This window comes from Chelonia mydas, chromosome 6, assembly GCF_015237465.2.
Source record: "Chelonia mydas isolate rCheMyd1 chromosome 6, rCheMyd1.pri.v2, whole genome shotgun sequence".
NCBI lineage: Eukaryota > Metazoa > Chordata > Testudines > Cheloniidae > Chelonia > Chelonia mydas.
The window spans coordinates 103,061,723-103,077,571 of record NC_051246.2 but is presented as its reverse complement, the minus strand read 5'-3'; the positions used below and the strand labels follow the sequence as shown (position 1 = coordinate 103,077,571).

Here is a 15,849-nt window from a genome sequence, read left to right as displayed (position 1 = left end):
CATAGTTCTGCACCATGAGCTGGGCCAATAATTAACAGGTCCTTACCATGAAGAGTTTATAGGCTAAATTCCTACCAGGACAATCATGCAACGGGAGGCCATAGCTGCAGAGCTGCCAGAAAAGAAAGTCCAAATTTTTGAGCGATCAAAGGAGACAAAAGTTGCAGTATGAAGAGCAGTTTTGGCAGAGCCCGGAGAGCAGGAGGAAGATGAAGGCAGAGATATAGGCAGAATGGGGGTGGAGCTCTGAATACAAGCAAAGGAAATGAAAATTGCATTGGTTCTTTAAGCCAATTGCATTAAGTTCTTTAAGTTTTGTACTCCATTATTTTTTGCTTTCATAGCAACATGTAGTGAATTAGATGTTGCAGAATTTGCTCAATACTGATGATAATTCTGTCCACATTAGTCGCTGCATGTGTCCAGCTGAAAACCCCGGTTGCAGAGATCAACCATTCACCATCCTATACAGAGACATGGACGTGGTGTCAGGACGATCCGTGCCTTCTGACATCTTCCAAATGCAAGCAACAACTCGCTACCCTGGTGCCTATTACATCTTCCAAATCAAATCAGGGAACGAGGGCAGAGAATTCTACATGCGGGTGAGTAAGTCTGTATAGAGTCCTACCAGTATCTTATAGTTTGCCACATCCTTCTCTGACAGCTGTACTATGTTTTTAATGAATACTATTTAAAATTTCAGTGCAAGATCTCTCATAGGGGCAGATGTGTGTCTGTCATACTACATCCATAGCTATGTAGTGTAATGTACTGGTCCATAATCACAGCGGGCTGCTCAAACCCAGAAAGGCTGTGGATGCTGGTTCTGCAGAAAGGTGACGTATCCTAGGGAAAGATACTCGATAATGGCAGTGTAGGAAATTCACTAGACTGGCCCAGCATGCCCCACTTGTGCTATTCCATACATGGCAATAGGGTGCAGTGAGATCTGTGACCTCACATTTTGAAATAGCTGAGGAGGGAGGCTGGTTTAAAATGTTGTCAGTTTCTTTTTTTAACTGAAAAACTGAGTTTTCTATTAAAAGAAAGTTTTTGCAGAGAGTGTCTGTTTTCTTCAAGACTTCTCGATTTTTTCACCAGAAAACTGAAAATCCAAAACTCAAAATGTTCAGTCAAAACACAAACGTTTTTGGCTAAAAACTGAAAAAAATTCAGTTTGCAGGGTTTTGGATTTTCAATACAAAGTCCAAATTTCCCACAAAATTTGCAGCTGACCTCTTTTTCTCTCCCCCACCCCTCCCTTTCCATTCGATAGGTATTGGACAGCTGACATTCTTAGAACAAGGAGCATCATGCTTGGTGGGACTCAGAAGCTTGGGTAGTAACCACAAGCAGAATCTGTCCCTGATAATCAAACCAAGTGCCATTCATTGGAATACATGTAATGACACTTTCAGCACATCATAGGAAATAATATTAGAACAGATTCTGGCATTTCCCAATTCACATTCTTCATGGTAGCGTCAGATTCTGAACTTTAAAATGGTATCAGCTTTGTCTTAAGGTTCCAGGCAGTTCTGGAGATAATCATTTCCATCCAGTTAGCAGCATTTTGCTGTTGCAAAGTTGTATTGTTCCAGATTTTTTCACCTATCTGGGCTGATCAGTCAGTTGTCTGGGGTTCACGGACAAATCCCATTGTTCATATCTGATTCCTGTCTTTCATTTATCCCAGAAAGTACCCAAGGCCTTTCTTTTATTGGACATGTTGCACTTTTCCTTTAACTGGTAACAGAATATTCCCAGAATGTCTAGGTTATAACTAGCAGGTGGTGCCTGTTCCTTTGTTTTGAAAAAAATAAAATAAAAACGAGAGGTTGCAGATGTGGGGGATGAGGGTGGGGCAGGCAGATACTGCTGTATTGTTAAAGGTGCCATCAGTCAGGTGGGTTGTTAAACTTAAGACCGTGCTGCCCATCTCTGGTGAGCTATCCCACTGTCAGCTCAAATTTTTGTGGTACTTTTTCAAAACCTTGCAGGAGCTAACCCAAGCACTCTGGCTAGCATTATGTCTCTCAGTAAAACAAGTCCCAGGCTGTGTGTGTGATGTTCTGCTGAATGGTGATTTGCTGCTCAATTTACCAACACAGGACTAGATTTTCAAGTGCTGAGAACCAATCATTCTGCCTAGATTATCAAGCTTAGAGCCCCCATTTAGGTACCTAAATGAGAGTCAGATTTTCAGAAGTGCTTGAGGGATGAATTTATTATGAGTGCTGAGCACATCTGAAAATCTGACCCACAATCCTAGCATTGCTTTCACCTTTGTGTATAATACATTTAAAGGAGTCTCTCAGAAGGGTCCAATTTTGCAACACATACTTATGCAGGTGAAAAACCAACCCTGTTTCCATTGGAACCAGAAAAATTATTCATGAACAGTTTTCTAGACATATGAAGTTTTTGTAATATATTCTTTTTAAATAAAGTCTAAATATTGGTACTTAAAACCACTCCACAGTGTCTCTTTAAATGGATACATTTTCTCTGCATCAAACCAAAATGAACTTCATGAAGCTTAAGAATTAACGGAAACAGGAAAAGAATACCTGACCCAACATGTCAGCACCTCTTGAATCCATGTTCTTGCTTTTTCCTCCAGATAATAACAATAGATTTATATGTACAATAACAACTTTCATCTGCAAGGATCCCCACATGCTTTACAAACTGATAAAACTGTACAAAGTGACACTTCCTATACCATTGAAACGCAGCCACCTCTGGGGTGAAGTGCAGTAGCTCTCAACAGTGCATGTAAATACACAACAGTTCAGAACAGGAAATGCAAAGCGTCTTTTCTAATGAAAGTGGACTGGAGGAGATATTTAGGCAGGCAGAATGTAATTGTCTGCTTAAGAATTTACGGTGAGTGACATGGGTCTTTAATTACCTCTGTTTTATACATCAGTCAAAATACAGCAACCACAGCAGCACAGTGTCCTCTACCACTATGCTAGAGCATTGTTACAGTAATGACAGGATATGTCTACACAGCAAATGAAGGGTGTTTAAAGCTAGTGTAAATCTAGCTAACTTGTAATTATGAGAGAAGAGACAAGGCAACACAGGCTTCATCACAGGTTAGCAACCCAAATATGTACCCACGGTCCCCAGTGGGCTTGTACATGGGCTTGTACTAGCCCCACTGAAGCCCAGGCTGCCACATCTTTACTACTATTGTTACCCATATAAGCTAAATTAAAGTTAGCACAGTTATGCCAATCCGCACTATGATCACACCTCCATTGCTGTGTACGTACCTTTAGAGAAAATAGTGAGACCTATTGAATCACCAGTACCTGGGTTTCCTCTGGAGGTGTCCCACCCATGTACTCACTAAGTCAATGAGGTACAATGTATAGGACACTAAACTAGGGGTCAGGAAACCTGGCTTTAATTCTCAGCTGTACCATTGACTTGCTGCCTGACCTTTGTTCACTTAACTACTCTGTGCCCAAATCTTTTCATCTGTCAAAGAGGAATAATGTCATTTGCCCATCTCAGCAAAATGGATGGAAGGGCTAAGCAAGCATCATTTTGAGATGTTAGACACTCAAACATTAAGTGATATACTCTAAGATCATAAACTTCACGTGTCATCTTTGGAAATCTCACCTGCTTCTCTCTCTGTTTTCCACACAGCAAACGGGACCCATCAGTGCTACTCTAGTGATGACCCGTCCTGTGAAAGGGCCACGTACCATTCAATTGGACTTGGAAATGATCACAGTCAACACTGTCATCAACTTCAGAGGGAGCTCTGTCATCCGGCTGAGGATATACGTATCACAGTACCCGTTCTAAACCTTCAGTACATTCCCTTTAAACGTTAAAAGCAACAACAAAAAGACATTAGCCCCTTTCTGCAGATCTTTTTCCTCAGAAAAATATAGCAGCTCAAAACCTAACCAGTGTTACCACAGCCCCAACAGCCTATGCCATCTGATGAGAGAAGCCTCTTCATATACAGTCCTTTCCAGGATGCAGACATCTGAACATGTATTGTCGTCAGATCCCGTATGATTTTATATGTGATTATATGTTTTAAGAACCATTTTTGTTGTTGTTGATTTTAAAAACTTTTTTAGGGTGTGATTTCATGCTCCAAAAACTGTGAACCTCCCCACTTCTGTAACTGCAATACTGCTTAGCAAAGGCACCAAACAAACTGAGGAAAAAGCTGGCTTTTGCTATTTTGCTTTTTTCATTTTAAAAGGAAGGCAAACAAACAAAAAATTCACCTGTCCAAAAGTGGAATCTGAGAAGCGCTAACTACCGTTGCCAGTTGTTTCTGAAATTGTCTGTCTCAGTTGTCCCTACATTTGTCTTAGTTCCATCTGTCCTTTTTGATCACATTTTTTAGTTGAGTCATTGTAAGTTCTTCTAAAATACATGTTGTGCTATGCTTGCTGGATCTATAAGCCCTCCTTTTTAACAAAGTGTCACCTGCGTGGGTTCCTCACTGTATTAAATATTTCTACATAATTGAGTTCAAAGAGATCTATCACTGGATTGTGTATTTTAAAATAATTAGGGCCTGATCCTTATTTTCACCAAGGCCCTACCCTTTATATCACCAAGGCAGCACTAGCATAAATTTATGCTGCCAGAACAGTATAAAGGGGCCTTAGCATAACTGAGAATCAGGTCCTGAGTGTTCAACTGCTTTGCATACTTTAATGATTGTGCATAATTAGCGAAGATTTGAAGTGCTTGTGCTAGTTCTGTGGTTATGGCCAAAGCTAATTTCCCATTGTAACCCCAATATTCAATTTTGCCAAACCCAATTTCCTCCAAAAGAAAATAATCCCCCTGAAATTACCTATGCCAAAGCTTTTCCCAGAATAGAATTTTTCTGAAAAGTTTTGGGGAAAAAAATAGAAAATGAATTTTTAAAGTTGTGTGGCCCAGTTGAAATCAAGGGGAGTTTTGCCATTGACTTTAATGGGCCAGGATTTCACCCTGATGTGGTTTTTGTAAGTTTCTCTCTTTTTGACTATTTGCAATGTTTCCAGGTTTTTTCCTCTCCATTGGCTAATCTTACCTCCCAAATGGGCTTGGCCAACAAAGGCTAAATTGTGCAGGCCTGTCTGATGACAAGTGACCCAGTGTTTCTCAGAGGGCTAATAGGGGGTATACAAAGATCTATAATGTGAAAGAGCTCAGAATGAGGTGTTTGTACTCCCACGTTATGGTAGTCTGGGAAGCAATATACTAGAGCTTCATTAGTGTAGAGATGTAAAGAGGAGGACTGCAGGCTCAGGAAGCTCTCAGGCACGGATTGCATGAAGGAATGGAGAAACTGACTATCTTGCTTATAATAGGCTTTGCAAATTCAGGACTGATTTTTATTTCCCCCAGCAGAAGTACCCCTTGTTCACCAGGTTGCTCTTTGTTTTTAATCAGCCTGAAGAAAGCCCCGGTACATTGGACCAGAGCAGAGAAATGCTCTGCACAGAGCGGAGTGTGCCTTAAAGTAGCAGGACATTGTATTTTGTTTTTTTATTATTTTATCTTTTCCTGTTACCTCAGCTGCAGTGTGGGACGCATTGGGACAGAACCGTTTTCATGTGTCTACAGACCATCATATACAATCATTTATATGATTATATAACAACCCTGCTGATTTCTGCCAGGCTGTGCTGAGCCAGAAAGAAAAGATGGGAGGTCAGGGAGACACGTGGTCAGGCAGCCATCCTGGAGGAGCTAGGGAAGGAGTATAGAGAGAAGTATCAACAGGGACTGAGGCTCAAAAGGGGTCCAAGCATCATATTCTTCAGGCTTGGAAAAAAGGGGAGGGCAGGTGATGGGAGGCATATGGTTGGGAGGGCAGGATAGAGTAGCACTGACAGGTGACAGGGGAAGGTAAAAAGTGAGAAACAAGGGATCTGGGAGCAGGACAGGGAAAGGCAAAGTCTTGCATTAAAGACATTAAACTCTTAATGCTGTCTGTTATGAAACTTTAATGCTTATAGTTTTCTATGTAGCAAAAACCCTCTCCTCTCCTTCTCCCTCCATTAGCCCACGAAGGAATCCTGCTCTGTCCACCCCCAATATCACCCACTGGAGAGAAACCCCACTTTGTTGGTCCTTATATAATCTCTTGGAGCAGGTCTCTTCTTCTGGGCCACGCTGTGCGAACTTAATCTAGCCTTTGGAATTCATTAAAGCACAAGAAAACACCAGAGGAATTCCATAACAAAACATTTGTTGAAAGAGACGTAAGGTTGAAAGCGTGATTCAGCAGAGCCCAGGAATGCCCATAAAACAATATCACACTTTCAACACAAACACTTTGTGCCTAAAAAAACCTGAAAATGTCTGGAAGCCTTGAAAATCAGCCACTTCCCCTCTGCCATAAAGTCTTCTATCACTTGCTATCACCCTGGCCAACCTGAACCTTGCCAAACTATATACCAACTTCAAAATAACAAATTACTAATGATTACAACATCTAATGCCCCCACATTTCCTATTCAAAGGATCCATTTCCAATATACTAGTACACAAGCATAGGTTATAGCAGTTCTCACAAATAAGGACTACACATGTTAGTTTTCACATAATATATATTCAGATAGTTAAAAATGCAAACTTTCAAGCTCTGCAAACCTTTACATAACCCTGTGTCTCAAAATAACCAGGCCCTGTCAGCCGAGCAGGTGTGTCCAGTTGAGATAATTAAATGGGATAGAGTTACACCTGTGGCTATAAAAGACTGTCAGAGGGTAGGGAGAGGAGGCATGACAGGCTATGCCTGGAATGAGGAACTGTAGAGGAGTGGTGCTAATGTCTCTGGTAGATCCTTAGAGCAAGGGGCCAGGTACTCAGGAAGGTTATCCCGGAGTTGCTTTTCCAGAAGAGCACCAAAGCTAGCCGAATGAGGACTGGTGGAGCAGGGAGCTGGATGGAGTAGTAGGAAGCAGTATTACTAAAGACACTTGGGATGGGGGGCTGTGAAACCATAGCACAGTGGGAGGACCTTCTTGTTTGCTTCAGTTTGAACAGTAAACTGGGCCTAAAGCGAGTGCGGGCATCGCTATGAGTGCTTGTTACACTGGGGAGAAGCCCTGCTCTGCCACCCCCTCCAGCTCCAAACTTTCTATAACACCAGCCAGACCCATAATTCTAGTCTTAGTCATACAATTAGTCTCCTAGTCCCCCACTGTGTCATGCTGAACTCTGACATGTCTCTATTTGCTGCGCATTTAATAAACAATAGATCTAATCAACAGTATAGAGCTGGCAGCACACATGGTCTAGTGAATATGGCACTAGACTGGAAGTCAGGAGACCCGTGGTCTGTTTCTGGCTCTGCCACTCACCTGCTGTGTGACCTTGGGAAAGTCACTTTGCATCTCTTTCCCCTTCCACCTTGTGACTGTCTTGTCTCTTTAGACTGTAAATTCTTTGGGGCAGAGAGTCTCTCTTGCTATGTGTTTGTAGTATCTAACATAATCTCTGTAGGGGCCTTTAGGGATATGGCTACACTGCAATTAAAGATCCATGGGTGACCCATGCAACTGGCTTGGGCTAAGGGGCTGTTCAACTGTGGTGTAGATATTCAGGCTCTCGGACCCTGCGGGGTGGGAGGACCCCAGAGTTTGGGCTGCAACCTGAGCCAGAACGTCTGCACTGCAATTAAATAGCCTGAGCTCCATGAGCCTGAGTCAGCTGGAACGAGCCAGCCACAGGTGTCTAATCGGAGTGTAGACATACCCTGAAAATACTGTAATACAAATAAATAATAGCAATCTTCACTACAGAACAAACCAAGCAGGGAATCTATTCCCACAAATGGGTACAGGGGGTGATGCGAGCCAGGAAGGATGACAAATGAAGATTGTGCCATAGAATCATAGAATATCAGGGTTGGAAGGGACCTCAGGAGGTCATCTAGTCCAACCCCCTGCTCAAAGCAGGACCAATCCCCAATTTTTGCCCCAGATCCCAAATGCCCCCCTCAAGGATTGAACTCACAACCCTGGGTTTAGCAGGCCAATGCTCAAACCACTGAGCTATTCCCCGCCCCCCCCCGATGAGTGGTGAAGGATGATATGGTAGTGGGGAACTGACTGGATCCTCTAATTGTTTATTTCCAGACTGTTCAACTTGGGGATCTTCTTAGGGGTATACTTTTTTGCAGCAAATGGGATGTTATTTTCTATTAACTGACCTCCACTGAAACATACTTTCAACCTGAACCCTTTTTTTTTTTTTTTTAAATGATGATTTGTTTGGGCATAGTTCCTATTCTGCTTCCTGATGTAGAATCATAGGATTGGAAGAGACCTTGAGAGGTCATGAAGTCCAGTCCCTGAACTCATGGCAGGACTAAGTATTTCTAGACCATCCCCCTACAAGGGGATGAATACACAATCACAGGCCAGGCTTCCATTCATGGATTTTTAACTGAATAAAATTGACACTGATCTACTTATCAGTCCTCTAACTTAGATTAAACCAAATTCTCAGGGTTTGTCTACACAGCAAGTTACTGCACAGTAAGCCAGAGTGTAATTCTATAGTAAAACAGCTTGCTGCACAGTAACATGCTGTGTGGACGTTGATCTGAAATTCCTGAAGTGTGGCTTGATGTGCTACTACTTCAAAGTATAGTCAGCCAAGCCATACTCCAGGACTTTCAAGTGTGCTGTGGCAATGTCCATGCAGGATGTTACTGCGTAATCTGGTGGGCTGTAGATTCACACCCTCGTTTGTCACACAGTAACTTGTCCCTAGAGGGTCTGAACACCCAAGGTTGAGAAGAGTTGAGATTTCAGCATCTCTCAGGACTTAGCTCATGCATAAGTCAGGATTGTTAGTTCTCAACATGGGAGTCTACACTCCACTTTAGCCTTCTCTGGCCCTCTCTTGAAAGATTTGTCCCTCTGTTCAGATGTAGTCCTGGGTCCTGCTCCCAAGCCTAGCTTGGGTTTCACTTTACCTTTCATTATATCTTAGGTGCATCATTAGCATCAGCGCAATCAATAAATCCAGTCTTCTCTAGCTAAAAATAGACGGAACAGTATCACTGTTCAATGGTTCCCAAATCTAGTCTGTCTCTAGGATTTCCTGTTGCACTTGTCTCTGTAGTATCTATCAGTGTTAAAAACCTGCTGAAAGAAATTCACAGCTCAGCAACATGGAAAAGAAATGAATCTTGCTTGTATGTTGTTTAATTCTGCCTCATGATTCATTCTTGCTACAGTTAAGTGCAGAATGTTGTACAAAGGCGAATAAGTATGTCTACTGCATGGGCAGATCCTCAGCTAATATAAATTGGCATAGCTCCATTGACTTCAATAGAGCTATGACAAATTACACCAACGGAGGATCTTCCTGTAATTTGTGTGTGTGTGTGTGTCTCTCTCTCTACACATTTCTGCATGAATTGAGGGAGAATTTACAATGGCTAAAATTGGATATGATATGATGTGTATATATACATTTGGAAATAGCCATAACTAAAGAGTGCAAGGTGAAGAGAGATGACTGAGCAGTGTTTGATCATCCCAAATGGGTACACATAAATAGCTTGATTACTCCACATGTTGCTGCTGTATATTGTGAGTCAAATTGTGGCTTGCTCTGCACAGAACCATGTGCCATCAAACCTATGGCCAGCTGTAGGAGCTTGGGGCAGATACTGGCTAGCCCTAACTTGGGTCCCTCTGCAATATCACAGGTCATTATGACGTGGTACACAGGGGTCCTGGAGAGTTTATGCTTGGATACTCTGCCCTCCTGCTGGGGCTGAGTGGGGTAGCAGGGTGGAGGTAGGGGCTTGGCCATCTCACCCTCTCCATAGGGAGTTTGCTCTGCAGCCTGAGTGACCTACCCCCAGCGACAGCCCACCGTAGGCACCCCTGCCCCAGTGTTTATACGTGGATACCCCTAATCCAGCAATTGCTTCTCTTCTCACCTCATCCCTATGTAAATTATTCCTACTTTTTGTATGAATAGGCTGCACTATGGGTCTTGACCAGAATACTCATAGACCCAAAGGCCAGAAGTGGCCATTGACATCATCTAGTCTGATCTCTTGTATAACAAAGGCCAGAGAACTCCCCCAAAATAATTCCTACTGCAGATCTTTTAGAAAACATCCAATCTAGATTTTAAAATTGCCAGTGATGGAGAATCCATCATAATCCATGGTAAATTGTTCTAGTGGATAATTGCCTTCACTGTTAAAAACGTACGCCTTATTTCCTTCTGAATTTGTGTAACTTCAGGTTCCAGCATCGGAATGTGTTATACCTTTCTCTGATAGATTGAAAAGTCCACTATCGAATATTTGTTTCCCATGTAGGTACTTTGATTTGATCAGTCTTTATCTTCTCTTTGTTAAGCTAAACAGATAGATTCAAGTTGTTCAATCACTATAAGATATGTTCTCTAATCCCTTAATCATTCTTATGGTTCTTCTCTGAACCCCCTCCAATTTATCAACATCCTTCCTGATTTGTGGACACCAGAACTGGAGACGGTATTCCAGAAGCAGTCACCCCGGTGCCAACTGCTGAGGTAAAGTGAACTCTCTTCTTACTCAAGATTTCCCCTGTTTATGCATTCCAGGATCACATTAGTACTTTTGGCTACAGCATTTCACTGGGAGCTCACGTTCAGCTGACTGTCCACCATGAGCCCCAAATCTCCTTCAGAGTCACTGCTTACTAGGAGAGAATCCCCCATCCTGTAAGTGTGGCCTACATTCTTTGTATACATTTATATTTAGCCATATTAAAATACATTGTTTGCTTGAGCCCAATTTACCAAGAAATCCCGGATGCTCTATATCAGAGACCTGTCCTCTTTCTTATTTACTACCCCCCAATTTTTGTGTTATATGCAAATTTGATCAGTGATAATATGATGATTTCTTCCAGGTCATTGATAAAAATGTTAACCAGGGTAGGTTCAAGAGTCAATCCCTGCAGAATCGCCCCAGAAACCCTGTTTGATGATGATTCCTCATATACAATTACATTCTGAGAGCTTTCAGTTAGCCAATTTTTAAGCCATTTAATGCATGCCATGTTAATTTTGTATCCATCTAGTTTTTTAATCAAAATATCATGAGGTACTGAGTCAAATTACATAAACACTTACTTTGTTCAACCAAACTTGTAATCTCATTACAAAAAGATCAAGTTAGTTTGATTGGGATCGATTTTCCATAAACCCGTGTTGATTGGCATTAATTATATTACCCTCCTTTAAATCCTTATTAATGGAGTCCTGTATCAGCTGCTCCATTATCTTGCCTGGGATGAATGTCATACTGCCAGTCTTATAATTACTGGGTCATCCTGCTTACCTTTTTTAAATATTGGCACATTAGCTTTCTTCCAGTCTTGGAACACCAGGGAAGTTCCAGAAGATTTATTGAAAATCAACATTAATGGTCCAGCGAGCTCCTCAGACAGCTCTTCTTAAAAGCTCTTGAGTGCAAGTTATCTGGACCTGCTGATTTTCAAATGTCTGTCTGCTGTTTTACATCCTCCTGAGATACTGGTATCGTATGATATGAGTTTTCCCACAAATACAGAACAGAAATATTTATTGAACACTTCAGCCTTTTTGCATTATTATTGATAATTTTACATTTCCATCTAGTAATGCACATATTACTGGGGCGGGGAGGGGGAAGTTATACCTATTCCTAGGATGTACCAGTTAGAATTTTGATGTCTATTTGTATCATGGATATCCATGGGCCAACTGAATCCCTAGTGTGAACTCCATTGACATCACAGGAGTCACATCAGGGATGGATTTGGCCCAATTTAGATCCACCTTGATGCAAACAAGTCAATATGAATGCATAAAAATAATTATTAGAGTCAGGCTGGGTAAAAATGGGATCTCTAGAAAATGCTCCATTTCATAAGACACCCCTAGCAACTATATATCCTGATGGCATTAAATAGTCTCCTTTGGGAGCCTTTCATTTCTTTCCACGCTTTGATGTATCCGTAACTGTAAGTTACCTCACACTCTCTCCCTCTGCAACCCCTGCGCCAGGTCACAATGGCTGGAGTGGGGAGCCAGGCCCAGACCTGTGGGACAGGAACTGCTGCTGCAGGGTGAGCATGGGGCAGACCCATGCACTGCCACCCCGCCCTACTAGAGTAGGAGACGTGTGTTTTTACCTGTCTCCCACCCTTGGTTTCAGGGTTTCTATGAGTTCAGCAAAGCCCAGGCTAAACCCGCCACTGCTGCCCAACCCACAGTTTGTACAGCAAGCTCTCAACATTCTTTCTTATGTTTCCTCTGGAACCACAGGCATGACACTGCCCTGCCAGCTGGTTGGTCCTCCCTGCAGTTACTGTGAGGTAAAGCTGCAGATCCAGTCTCTCATGGGGAAAGTGTTAGCCTTGAATTGATTGCCCAATCAGCAACCTGGTTACAGGATGTAATTTTATGAAGAGGATAAAGAAAATTGGCTTCCAAGGTAACACTTTGTGGTTCTAGCAAGTTGCTTCTCTCCTGAAATTTTAACTGTCTCATGATGGTTTGGGAGTCTCAGTGCTTCCTAAAAAAGCATGAACATGACCGTCATGTCATACATATTTGGATACTTCACATTTTGGATGTTCACCCAGTTTGTGAAAACAACTACTAGACCAATTCATATGTTGTGCAATGTGAGCACAACTGCGTTGAAGTCAGTGGAGTTGCCACCTGCCTTACATCTGGCCTGGATTTTGCCCCGTTTTAGTTTAAGGTTTGAGTCCCAATGTCAGTTATAAATGTATCCAGATATATAAGATTTTCACACTAGGGCTGAATGATTCATTTCTAGTAAATAATATAAACAGCTGTACAATTGCTGCTTCTCTTTCTGTTTGGGAAATGTCCTCAGGCATTTTGAGATTTTCTCATATTTCAGATTATTTACTGAAATACTGCTATGAATGGGTGCCAGTTCTTCAAGGACTCAAGCACATGCTTAACGTGACACATTGGGAAAAGTCCCTTTCACCTCAATCATAGAATCATAGAAGATTAGGGTTGGAAGAGACCTCAGTGCGACTATTCACAGTACATAAAGTGAAGGACACGTGCATATCTTTGCAGGCCCAAGAATCATTCAGAGAAATCATTCATTGAATTATCTTTCCACCCTATAAGTAAATCTCAGTGAATTCAATGGGACTGCTCAGTGTGTAAAGTCTAGCATTGTGCATAAGTCTTTGCAAGACTGGAGCCTTTGTCTAGAGATTGTTCATGAGCACTCGTGAGCATTCAGTATTCAAAGTGTGCAATTATAGTTGCATCAGTTAGTTTTAACTGGACACACACAGCTCATCTAGGATTGTTTGTGTTCCCTGATTGGCTAAATGTGATTCAAGTTTCTAGCTCCAATAAGTTCAGATTCTCTAATGTTCACTTCAAATTGGCTGTTTTATAGAAGACTTCCAGCCAGAAAGCTCATTTGATAGAATGTTTATGGGAACTGAACACAAAATGGGCATGAATGCAGCCAAAATGACCAATATGGTGACAGGATAAATATTGCCAGAAAAGGGGATTCAGGGTTTTCACCCTGCTGTAACTGATTTTCTAAAACCACCTCCTTTAGACCTGACAATCTGGTATTATTCCAATCTTGAAGGGGTGGGGGCGGGATTGGCAACATCAAAGAGAAGGGTGCGCATTTTCCAAAAATCTCCCCCTTCGTCATTGTCAGAAGGACTGATCAGGCCTGAGCCTCCATTGCCCTGCACCTTGTGCAATCAGTTACTCTGGCACACAGTGGGTATCAATCTTTACCACTCTAACTTGGTAGCACTTTGTACCAGTTTAAGTGACTACACAAGATGCAGGACAATGAAGAATCAGACCCATCGGCTAAGATTAGAAGACTATGATGGGCCAAAACTGTAATTAAATCAGGGAGTTATGAAAATAAGGGGTCGTCACCTTCAAATCCGCGTCTATAGCATCACTGCAGCTGCCATAGATAAACAACCAAAGAGAGACAGACAATCTCTTTAGAATAATGTGTGGGTGCTGTATATAGCTCTAGGAGGAAGGAATCCCACACTGATTCTGGAAAGCAGGGGATCACCACCCCAAACATCCAATCACCCTTGTCTTATTCTAAAAGGGATTAAGAGCATGTGCTCACCACAAGAACACAAAGGAGCCGATTGCCTGACTGGTGGGTATATAAGCTTTCAAGAGAGGCTAGATGAGAAGGAAGAAGGCAAAATCCTGAAAGAATAGTGGGGATTGGCTTCTTGCCACCTCAGCCTGAACACCTTTTCCCTGTCCCTTTAGGAACTTTGGCAGAAGGAAGCTCTGTTCAGGCCTTAAAAAGGCAGGAAAATGTTCAATTACTTTTGTTTAAGGTGTTCCAAGTCTCTTGCTTATCCTACTGCTGCTTCAACCTATCATCTAATAATTAATACTAAAAGGCAGCCAGGGCTTCCAAAATAGCAAAGGTATAACCGTTTCTCATGTAATTAGTGAGAGCTGGAGGGACAGATTCACTGCCTAACTCAGCAGCTGTTCCATTAAACTTCTGTTTCTGTTTAAACAGTCATTTCCCTAAACCTTACATGCAGGCTTTCCAGATTTCTAAACACATGCTATGTTTTGTAACCCTAGGTTGTGACAAAAGAGATAACTGTAATTTAAAATAGATGGCTTCACTGCTGCTTGTGACACTTTAACGTACAAACCCTTACTTACCACAAAGAGTAATTTGTGTACTCTTTTGCCACTTGTGGGACTGTTCTTAAAGCTTTTTTTAATAAAAATACATTTCCAATAAAACTATAATTGAATTAAACTATGTTGTGACTATCTGAATGTGATACGTTTTCTAAGTGGTGGTTTTGATTCCATTTAACGCATTCTTTCTGAGGGAACCTCTTTACAAAGGAAATTGAGTGAGTTTGATAGCATTACATCTATCAGGCATAAGTGCTGTTACAAAATATATAGTATTATAGCTATATACCAGTGTTCCTTTAAATATGCCATGTGGTACTAGATAATAAGCCATGATTAGTGAATGTCATGGATAATTAAAATTTCATCCTTAAGAAACTAGAAGACATTAATGTTGTTGCACGGATTCACAGTTTGAACATCCATCTAGACTGCAACTAGCTTTTGTGTGCATGTGTCTCCGCTAATTCTCCCACTGATTTTTGTGTCTGTTAAGGCTCATGTTAAGACAGATTAACGCTTCAGCAGGTGTGCAGGGAGAGAGATGGGCACAAGGGGCCTTCCTCCTCCTCAAACTGCCCATCGAAGTACAGGATCACTTATACTCCCCTCCACTCTTCTGAATGCAGGCACCACTTACAGCTAGCTCCCATGGGGCCTTAGCCAGGCCCTATCCCAACACATGGCAAGCATAGCTAGCCAGCTGTAAGGGGGAGTGCATGCTGCACCTTCTCACATGTGGTATGCTGCTGCTGCCTGGTAGGGAGGTGATGTACTTTCCTGGGCCCTGGGGTAGTTTCACTCCATGCTGTCCCAACAATCTGGCTCTTTGCCTTTGAGGGAAGGTATAGAGTGCACATGTAGCTGCTAAGGTCAGAATTTCACCTTTAGCTTTGCAGGGTGAACTAGCCTTTGTAACGAATAACTTAATATGATCTAAATCAGACAACTCAGTCTGGTGGCCATAAGTTCCAGGGGGACTTCCTGATCACTAAATCAATAACCAGTTGTTAGTTTTCATCCTCACATGTGCTACATAGCTTATGGCTCTAATACAAGAAAGTATTTCCAGTTTTTCTGCATGACAGGTTTAATTATCTCTAATTTGTTTTCTTTCAAGTGGAATGTTCTCCC

The 15,849-nt window shown here is 41.9% G+C and overlaps 1 protein-coding gene across 2 annotated transcripts in view; it reads left to right on the top strand.

Moving 5' to 3' along the window:
* The window catches only part of FBLN5 (fibulin 5), a 71,593-nt gene extending 57,163 nt beyond the window's left edge, over positions 1-14,430 (top strand). For both annotated transcript variants that reach the window (XM_007055443.4, XM_027817844.3), the window contains exons 10-11: positions 410-605; positions 3,670-14,430. In XM_007055443.4, the coding sequence (XP_007055505.1) occupies positions 410-605; positions 3,670-3,831 (358 nt within the window). In that variant the 3' untranslated portion in view covers positions 3,832-14,430. The remainder of the gene's footprint in view (positions 1-409; positions 606-3,669) is intronic.
* The last annotated feature ends 1,419 nt before the right edge of the window (positions 14,431-15,849 follow it).